Source organism: Spermophilus citellus (genome assembly GCF_964194105.1).
Source record: "Spermophilus citellus genome assembly, chromosome: 4".
NCBI lineage: Eukaryota > Metazoa > Chordata > Mammalia > Rodentia > Sciuridae > Spermophilus > Spermophilus citellus.
In genome coordinates, this window is record NC_138185.1 from 48504988 (window position 1) to 48515978 (window position 10991).

Below are 10991 nucleotides of genomic sequence, written 5' to 3' on the forward strand. Positions count from 1 at the left end.
AAAGGCGTATCAAAACTGGAAAACACCCAAGCCTCTACCCACCCCTCCACATAACACCATTCAGCCCAGAAACTGCATTTAATTGTACTAACAGAAAAGAGCAAACTCGGGGCTGGGGTTGTGGCTTAGTGATAGAGTGCTTGCCTAGCATGTGCGAGGCACTGGGATCAATCCTCAGCACCATATAAATGTAAAATAAAAATATTGTGTCCACCTAAAACTTAAGAGTAAATATTAAAAAAAAAAAAAAAAGAGCAAACTCAGAACCTATGAAGTCACTCAAATCCCTCATCTCCCATCTTAAAAACCTGTGCTAATGTAGGCCTGGGAAACTTGACAACATTTAACAGAAAAGAGAAGCAGTATTCACACAAAGCTACCATCTATGAAGTAAGAAGGAAAACTGCAGCTGACAAAAATGTACTTCCCAAAACAACCACAAAGCAGAGGAAAACAACAACCCCATATGATTTAAATATTTAACAAAATCTTGCAGATATAAGTACATCATAAAAGTAAAAATATAAACTCAGACAAGAAATGTACAAAAAATAAGATGAAGTTTTGTTATACATTCTTGAAAGACAGATAAAATCATCTCAGAAATGAAGTCTTTGTTTTATCTCAGAAAAGAATAGGTTCTACTGTTATAGAGGAGAAAAACGAAAACAACCAAGTGAATGAAAATTAAATGAAGGGAAAAGAAACACAGTACAAGAAACACAACTAAAAGCCATTCTGTAAGTCTTAAAATAGCCAAAAGTATACCAAATATATCAATTGGCTTTTTTAGACTTGACACAACAACAAATAACCCCAACATCTCCCAAAGGTGTATCTTGCTCATTTTCCTGATTACTGCAGGCTGATTATGGCTACTGGTTCTTTCTCTAAGTGTCACCATTCTTTATTCTGGAAAGCATCTATCTGGGATATATTCTTATTTTCTTGTGAAGCAGGGGTGGGAAGGAAAACCCACGGCAGCTGCCTTGGTAGTCCCTATACTTTGGATCAGAAGGATCACCTGTCTCTTCCACTGATACCTCCTCAAATCAGTCACATGGCTTCCACAGGCTCCAAGGGGAGAGGGAGCTGGCCAGCACAGAGCATGTGGCAACTGGACAAGTTATGATCCTCTTACATAATGCAGTCCTAAAGTAGACAAATACAAACTACAAGAAAACAGAGATTACTATCCTGAAATCAGACAAAGCAGAATTTGAGCTCCAAAGCATTAAATGCGATAAAGTTCACTTCATAATGCTAAACATAAAATTAACAAAATTATACATATTAGTTGTGAATATGTATGTATCAGAGCACAGTAGTTATTTTCATAAATCAGAAACTACAAAAGATGCAAGAATCAAAAAAAATAATTATAGGAGACATTAATATACCCCCTTTATTCCAAAGCAGATTAGATAGATACATAAATACAAAGAAGACACAGACAATATAATCAGTAATTCGATTTTGCAGATCTCTATCAACCTCTGATAAGAGAATATTCACTCTGTCATTCATGAAACACAAACACATATTAGGTGGCAAAAAAAAAAAAAAAATCTCAAGAAGTTGTCTAATCATAATAAAGTAAAACCAGAAATTTGTATACAAAAAAAGGCTCTTCTGCCTTAAACAACTGAACAACTAAATAACTCTTGGATCAGAGGGAAAACAAACCGAAATGAAAACATCATACATAAAGATCTACAGTTTGTAAATAAAACCATAAATATTTGGATCCATACTAACAACATGGAAACAACAAATTAATATCTCTTTCCCAAAAACAGCCTGCAGGAAAAACAAAAGAAAGTAAAATAAAGTTGAAATAAAGTAATAAAGGTAAAGCAGAATTTTATAAGGCAGAAGACATGAAACCAGTGGAATAAATCAAAATACTAATTGGAGAGAAAGGATCAAAAGAATCAAGGAAAAAGAGAGGAAAGAGTGACAAGATACAAAAATAAGAGTGACAAGAACTACTGAAATAGAACAGTTGTAGAACTCTGCAAGTAAAGTTTTAAAAACTTACATGAAAATTTTCCTAGAAAAATACTTTATCAAAACATACCTCAATACAAATAGAAAAGTTGAACACTCCAAATTCCAAAGAAAAAACCAAACAAACAGAAAGTTACCAAAGAAATACCACCAAAACACTCAATGGTTTCACAGTAAGTGGATTCTACTCCTACATGTTTTTTGGGGGGCTCTGAGGGGTACTGGGGATTTAACTGAGGGGCGCTCAACCACTGAGCCACACGTCCAGCGCTTTTTTAATTTTTATTTACAGACAAGGTCTTACTGAGTTGCTTAGGGCCTTACTAAGTTGCTGAGGCTGACTTTGAACTCATAATCCTCCTGCTTCAGCCTCCTGAGCTGCTGGGATTACAGGTGTGCACCACCATGCCTGGCTCCTCCATTTTTTTTTTTTATGAGGCACCTGTAACATCAACATTTCAACCTGATAAAGACTATACACCAAAAAAATTGTTAAGTAAAACAAATTTGATCACAGCAGTAACTCTAAAGGAGCAAAAGGTTTACCTCTACAGATACTGAAAAGGCCTTCAAAATACAACAATAATGCCTAATGGAAACAAGCAGTAAAGCAGGATCAACAGATAATTGCTTACCATGAAAAAATAATTTAAGCTAAGAACATACTGATTTATTAGATTTCAATTAAATTATTATTATTTACACTAAGCTGCATTTAAATACAGAAATAGTTATTCTGAAATTGTACTTCCAAGTTTCTTTACTGTGAACCGTATTAGTCCCTAAAAATTACTTGAAGGTACAAAAGGCTTTACTGACTTTATCATCTAATCAAATGAACACAACGTAAAGGTCTAAAAATAACATGTAAAGTCTCCGATAAATAGGGTAATCCAGTGTCCTGGACACTCATTAATCAGCATAGATCCAGAATTACAGGTTTAAATATTGTTTATATATTAAAGGGAATGTCTGAAGATTGAGAAATAACTAAGTAAAATCAGAAGGCCAAAGAAGAAATGGAAATCATGTAAATTCTGTAACATTTTCAGTATCGATATTGATAAAGAAATTATAAGTAGAAATGTTCTGAAATTTTTTAGAATTATGACGGTAACCATCAGAAGAGGGAAAAAAGAAAAAAAAAAGAAGAGGGAAGATTGTGGAAGAATTTTACTGTTCAACTGAAACCATTTACACTACTTTGTACCTTTCTACTATGTGCAACTACTATGGTACACCCTTTGCTCTTAAAGGAAAAAAACAAAACAAAACAGGATTAACATTAATATATTCAGTCTCTCCACCAACAGTGACCAGGTGCCTAGTGCATGCCACAAACTAGGTGAGAGTTGGGACACAACAATCAAAGAGGATAGACTCCCAAGGAGCCATACACCATCACTGTGCCATCTCTCTTCTAAACAGACTTCCAAAACAAGAGATACAGCAAACAATGCAAAGCTGCAAACAGAAAAAAGCCACTGCAGACAACTTATCATTTGATATACAAATTGTAACTTGACATAAAATCAGAAAACTAAATGATTATAATGAACAGTTACACAGCTCTGAGCAGCTGACTAAGCATTCTCACACCTCATTCAGTCCTAACAATGGCTGTCCCTCTGCCCATTTGAAAGCTAAAATAATCAGAAGCTCCAAGTTTAACTTACTAGGCTTTGGTCACTAAAATAGTAAACTAGAGCCAAAGTCCATGCATTATCTTCCCACATATAATTTGTATTCTATTTCTTAAATATAATATATAATAATTATCTAGCATGTACATTATTCTAGTTCTTAAATTATAAGAAATATACATGTATTGGCTTATACTATATCACTTGTCTCTATAAATAAATCTGAAATTAATGATTTTTAAAAAATTCAATCTACATTTGACTATGAATCACAACTTGAGAAAGAACTAAATGTTTTATGAAGGCTACCATATGGTCCATTATATTGTGGAAAAACTTAGATATACAATCTTCATTGAAAAAGCCTAGTGAAGAATACTGATAAGAGCTTATAATGCTAAGAAATAGTCCCAATTTTTACAAATAGCTTATAGATTGTAAGGATCTTCAGTAAATTTACAATGACACTGCCAGATTTTTAGCTTTTTTAAAAAAATAACCTCTGAGATTGAGAACACTGAAAAAAAAGGGGAAGATAGCATTATCAGGAACATCTTTCCACTGTCATTCTTAAGTACCACCTTCTTGATATGCATTGGTAAGGTTACTAATCCTCAATCTATGGTCTCCTAGCAACAAGATGGTAAGCTTGTAAAGAGATCTTTCCAATTCAAAACTCTTACTGTCAGACTCAGGCCAATTTAAGATCATACTAGTAACTCATTAAGATTCTAAATTAGAATTTGAAATTAACTACAAAATTCCATAGCTCATTTGTGGCAACAAATTAAATGACAACACAATTCTTTTGGTAGCAGTTTCACTACATTATACTACAGCCTTCAGAAAAAGTAAGGTTTGATTCCATAGCTACAAAAACATTATTATTTAACTAACTTGCAGTCAAACAGAAAAACAGAACACTAATTAACAGTGGTTTCTTGCAATTTTGCATCCCTTATAGGGGGATTGCAGGTAGTGGGGAAGGGGGAATCTTTTGGGAAAGAACACTGACACCTTGCCTACCAAGCAGACAAATAATGGATTTGTGTATTACACACAGAACAATTATTTGATGTTTTCTTGTATCGATGAATATTTTTATTTAATTTTTCTAAAAGCAACAAAAAAGCAAGAGCTATGGAATAGCACTGAGAATACAATAATGCTATAAAAAGCAGTGTGGGTGGGGGGTAAATACTGAGTAAAGGAGGAGGTGAACTAATGAAAGACTTTAATCTGCAGTTAGAATATTAAGAATATCTATGATATGTGAAGAAACCTGCAATACGCCAAGTATCTTTTAATAGGCGCCACCTCTTCAAAGTAACACCTGTCCCCTTGAAAGCACCAGCTAATCAGTTCTTAAATATGTGAGCTCTGCTGGTGCTCAGGTCAATATGTGTGTTATTAATTCTGTGTTGTTAATTCAGGAGTATGACAGGGAGACAGACTATAATATTTTAAATACAGGATAATGGGGAGGAAGTCAGGATAGAGTGACACATATTCCAGTCCAGAAAGGTGATGCTTACAAGAACATATGATGCCACATGTAACAAAGGACTCTAAACATTTAAAATTGATATAATATCTGTATAATAAGATATATATCTTAGTCTTTCTTTTTTTGTTTTTTTTTTATTTCTTATTTTATTAGTTGCTCAAGACAATACAATGATCTTGACATATCATACATTTGATTCAAATGGGGTATGAATTCTCATTTTTCCAAGTGTACAGATTGCAGGATCACATAGGTTATACAGCCATGTATATATATACAGCAATATTAGTGTCTGTTGTATTCGGCTGCCCTCCCTATCCCCCCCTCCCCTCTCTCTACCCAATCTACTGTGAGACATTTCTCTCTCTTTTTTTTCCTTCCCCCTCACACCATCATATACGTATTTTGTGTAAGGATGAGGGTCTCCTTCCATCTTCCGTGCAATTCCCCTTCTCCCTCCCATTCCCTCCCACCTCTCTTCCCTGTTTAGTGGTAATTTATATCTTAGTCTTTCTATTAAAATAGTGAAACTAAGTCCAGTTTTTTACTTCAAGTAATTATATAGTATTATTAAAACTCATGAAACTCCAAGTATTATTCTTTCCCAGAACTTTTCAGGAGTCAAATATTACTGGATATAACAGTCCTCAGAACACAAATAACACTTGCATGGTACTTCACCTGGTTAGGATTTTCAGGTGTTTATTTCACTAAAAGGTCAATGACCAAGTCTTTGGTTCTGAAATCTTGGGAAAGTCACTTAATCCATTTGGCCCTATGCTTCCTTGATAAGTAATGAAGTTGACAATATTTTAAAGTTTTGATAAATATGCACATTAATATTCCCTTAATCATCTCCAAATCCACGGTCTAAATGTTTTACAAATATAAACTCGCTGATCCTCACAAATTAGAACATGTACTAGTCATATCCCCATCTATAGCAGAGACTGAGGCACAGAAAAGCAAACCAGTTCTCAAAGCTAGGATAATAAATTGACCAGCTGTGCCTATGTGTCAGACACAGAATGCAACAGCTTTTGTGCCAACTGAGTATAAATGATGAAGTTTTCCTATATGGCCTGACAATAAGACAGGGTAACAACAGCCAAAGAGATGTTTCTTTAAAAACAAAAAGGTTCTTAAAAATACTTTTTAGGATTTTTGGCTCAAGATTTGACCTACTTTTCCAACACAACAAAATACCTTTTGACCAAATGGAGTTTTTGTCTTGAGACAAGCATTCAGCACTGTCATGCTTTTTCCTCTGCCAAATACAAATTCTCGCAGGCAGGCATATCCTGATTTAATACACTGATCACCTCCCAGTGTGAGAAGCTATGGCATTCAATTTTATCTGCATAAATTTTAAATGTTTTGTGAATTGAAAAAGTGTTATTATTTGGCATTAGCACCAAATACTAGTCAATACTCTTTACAACTTTAAAGGAGAAATACAATACATAATTTATAGCCATATCTTCAACCCACATATCACATGAGAGATTTAGAAACCAGCTATGTGTCCTTGAGGACAGGGCCCCTTTTCTTTATGAATCTTTAAAGGCTGCACTACCAGGCACTGTATAGAATCAGGCTGGCAAAAAGAAGTCAAAACCTATTGAGTGTGTTTTCTGAACTAAGAGTGCCAATTGAATTTGTATAGAAATAAAATTGTGTCTATAATGCAATGGCTAAATATGTACCACTGGTCCTTCTCAAGAATAAAAATTTGCTCTCGGTGATGGCAGAGGATTTTTCATTTTCAAAAGGAAAAAAAGAAAGCATGCACACAAAATTTCTGCCACTGTCATCCTAAACAGCTGAATCATTCACAGAATCAACAACCCAGATTTCTTCAACAAGCTGCCAGTGCAACCTCTGCTTTTCAAGAGGTCCGAATTTAAAACCTTCCCAAGGACAGCGTTGAAGAATTACAGGAAATTAATGGGATTTCCCAAAAGATCCTGACTTAAAATAAGAGCTGCGTTATCCTTAATCAAACAGGAGGCCCTGGCTATGAATCAATCTTTGGCAAAGGAAAAATACTATGCTGAGGAAATGCATTTCTTCATCCAAGGAGTATCTACTAAATGACCATTGGGCACAAGGCCCCTGGGCAGAGGCCAGCGGTTGCACGACCGCTTGGAATGGGGGCTCCACCCCTTGCACCCCAGCGGACAGCCACCAGACTCTTGGGCAGGCGCCAGGATGAGTCCCCTGACTGCCCCTCCCCCGACGCCACTATCCAATGTGGGCTTAAAGGCGGCCAAAAGCAAAATCCCACCCGCCACGCCAGTGGGGTCCTTTGCCAGCATTAGCTACTGAAGGTATGGGTCCCTGCGCACCAACGCGCGGCCACCTCCGGGGCCGAAGGGAATGGGGAGTGGGTACCCGGAGGTCTCTGGAGGGCAGATGGTGGCTGAGAACCTCTGGGGGTTTCCACGAGTGCTTGGACTCCTGGAGAACCCCAGGGGTTCTCTGCGGACGTGTGGGGGGCTAAGGGCCCCTAAAAGGTTCTGGGGACTCCGAGAGCGTGGCGTGTTGAAGGCTCTAAAGTGTGCGCGGAGACTGGAGACCCCTATGCACGTTCTAAGAACGCAGGAGGGGGTCTCTAGAGGGAGCATGGGGTCAATGGGTCCGGGTGGGCGTTTGGGAGGACTGAGGGAGGCATTGGGGGTCCTAGCAGGGTCTTCCTGGCCCTCCAGAATGCCCCAGTGCTCTTCGTATCCAAGGGGGGTTCTCTGGAGGTCATATAGGGCCCCGGGTTCACTCTCCAGGACCCAGGGAGACACTGAGGGCCTGAGGAGATATCTAGAGGGCGCATAGGGCCCCCAGGAGCCTATAAAGTGGCACTGGAGGCCAAGAGGGGTCTCTGGAAGGCATGTGGGGCCCAAAGGTTCCGGGAACGTTCTGGGGGCCTCAAGGAGGATGCTGGGGGCCCCAAGGGGTTCGCCGGAGGTCACCTAGCACCTCGGGGGCGTTCTGGGGGACTTAAGGGGTCGCTGAGGATATGAGGGGGTTCTCTAGAGGGCTTTTGGAGCTGAGGGCTTTCAGGTACGTTCTGGGGGACACAGGGAGCGAGTGGGAGACTCTGCGGTGGCTGCCGGCTGGGGAGGGGGCCCGGTACGGAGATCCCTCAGGGCACGCACACTCCGCTGCTCACCCGAACAGCCCTCGGAGAAAAGAGTGGGAGGCTTTCACTCGCTTTTCGGCCTCCGCCATCAGCTGCACCGCCTCTCGTTCCTTCCCGGCGTTGTCCATGTCAGCCGCTGCAGTCCACTCAGCCTGCTCCGGCAGCTCAGGAGCGCCCGCGGCGCCTTCGCCCTCTCTCACGGTCGCGGGAACGCAGGCGCGGAGCGCAAGGCCTTTTGGGATTTGTAGTCCGCGACCCTGCCCTGGCTGCGGCGTCGCGAGAGGCTCGACTACAGTTCCCAGAAGGCCGTTGGGCAAGGCCAGGTGCCGGGTTTTCAGACCGTTGACTCCTCAGCTATGGAGCTGGGGGCGTGGCCCTAGGGAGGTGTCCGGAGCCAAGGTGGACTTGAATGTTTTAAGAATCGGGAGTTGGAAAAGGACCTGTGGCTTCCTGTAAAGATAACTTAAAACATACAGCATCAGGATTCCCTGCTCAACTTGAGATGGACGAAGGAATTCTCAGCCTCCTGCAAAACGAAGTCTAATGCAGCCACTGAGAGCAATTTCATCAACCATGTGATGCCTACCCCACAACTCTTCAAAATAGGAGTAACAGCTGGCGAAGTTATTTTTATGTCTCAGAACAAGACGTCTAAGAATGCTCATCTTCCTGATATAAATTCAAAGTTGTTTCTGATTTTCTCCTAACTGCAACTTTTTGTTGGTCCTTTCCTCCTTCATTAGAAATGAATATATGCCATATGTGTACGGTCTACTTTTTATTGACTGAATTCTATTAAGTGGATGTGAGCCCTTGAGTGTTTTTATCCCTTACATAATGCCTGCCACAGAGGGTGGATCTCCTGGAACAAAATCCCTATCTGCTGGTAAGACTTATAATCTCCTAAGAGAAGTATCCATAGATAGCAATACTGTGCCAATGGTTTCCAGGATTGTTCCAGAGGGAATTATTTCTTAACATAATTTCTAGGCCATTTGTGTTTGGTAATGCTAAAGCAGAGGTGGTAAAGCAAACATAAAAATCACTTATATTTAATTTTATATCACTTTTATATCATAAATGAGAATTTATGACAATTTTAAGCTATTAAATAAATACACTGTGGGTTCTGGTAAGCAAAATTTACATAAGAAAATGAAGCCTGTTTTTACAAAGCAAAGCAAGAGGGGCCAAAACCTTAGAAGGAAAAGTTAGTAAAGCATGTCACTAAGTTCATATACCACAGGACATTCTAGAGAGAGAAGGAAATCTCAATTCTTTGTGGACAGCTTATTTGCAGTTACTATGTGCATTATTCTGACTTTGAAAAACTGATTTGTGTGTTTTGGAGCAGAATTTGTGTGTTTTGGAGCAAAATAGGGGAAAAGGCGGGAAATTGGAGGTGGCAGTAAATTCATGAGCGAAGAGAGGAAAGGCTGCAAAAAGTGGACAGAGGCATCTGCAAAGTAGAGCAGTATATGAGCATGTTGGGCCAACTCAAAAACTCCCAAGTTATTACTGTGTTGATCAAAAGAGTTCCCAAACCTGGCTCAACAAAGAAGCTATGCGGGATATTCAGAAAATACTGATCCCTAGACCACTATCTTTTAATGTCAGTATCTCTTGGAGTTGGAGTGCAGATTTAAAAAAGAATTTTCCACCCCTAATATAGAGAGTACTTCTTCTTTCCCCACCATGCTGGAAATGGAACCTAGGACCTTACACACGGCGAGTGCTGTACCACTGAGCTGCATCCCTAGCCCTCTACCTCCATCCTGAAGATCACAATTCTAGACTCTTAAATCTGTAGTCAGCAGAAAAGGAGCTAGAATGGATAATCTCCTCTAACCTAAAATTTGCAATGAAAGGTGACAGGGATATATTTTAACATTTTTTGTTGTTTCTGGTTATTTACCTCATTCTCTTCTTTCTTACAGTAAGTCTATGGGTACTTTCTCCTACTGGAATATCATGGCAGCTGCACATGTTGGAGGAAATCACTTACATCATGACTCAAGAGAAAGACAGGAAGGGCCATGGATCCCCCAACCCCCTTTAAGGGAACGACCCCAATGATCTAAGGACGTCCTGCTAAGACATATGTCTTAAAGGTTCACAATGCCTCCCCAAAGCACCTCTCTAGGGTCCAAGTGTTGAACACATGGACCTTTGGGGGACAATGATTAGAACTATAGCATCTTGACTTATAGCTCTGGACATTTATTAAGAAAAGAGGGGAATAAGCTTCAGTCATTTTCTGAGATCAAGCAGGAAAATACGCACCTTGGACAAGGAAGAACAAAACTGAGCCTGCTTACCTTTCCCCAGGAGCAGATTGGGGTGGACACATAGTCTCTCAGTCTGAATCAGCACACAGGAGGCTACATTAGAAGAAATGTCCACATACCCATTCCAAGGGGTTGTCCACAGAGGCAGCACTGAAGCCCTCTAAGAAGACCTCTCTCTTAAGAGAAGCAGGGTCAGAAAATGGCCTGTGTGGGTAAAAGGTGCGGCCATCTGCATGTGTTCTAGAAGGGGAAAAAGGGTTTTTGGCAGATGGGTGCTGCAACCTGCAAGCCATTAATTTTGAAATTGGCAAAAAGCAATGGGGGATAGAGAAACGACAAACAGACACACATAGAAAAGCTGGGGCTGGGTGGTGCTTCATCCCATGATGAGGGATGCATGACCCAGA

At 39.8% G+C, this 10991-nt stretch overlaps 1 protein-coding gene across 4 annotated transcripts in view; it reads right to left on the reverse strand.

The window, feature by feature from the left end:
* Nucleotides 1–8520, reverse strand: part of NAPB (NSF attachment protein beta) — a 48079-nt gene extending 39559 nt beyond the window's left edge. For 2 of the 4 annotated variants that reach the window (XM_081293166.1, XM_081293165.1), the window contains exon 1: nucleotides 8327–8520. In XM_081293166.1, coding sequence (XP_081149292.1) covers nucleotides 8327–8424 — 98 coding nt within the window. In that variant the 5' untranslated portion in view covers nucleotides 8425–8520. The remainder of the gene's footprint in view (nucleotides 1–8326) is intronic. The other 2 variants (XM_081293168.1, XM_081293167.1) reach the window with 2 other exon arrangements.
* Between the last annotated feature and the right edge of the window lie 2471 nt (nucleotides 8521–10991).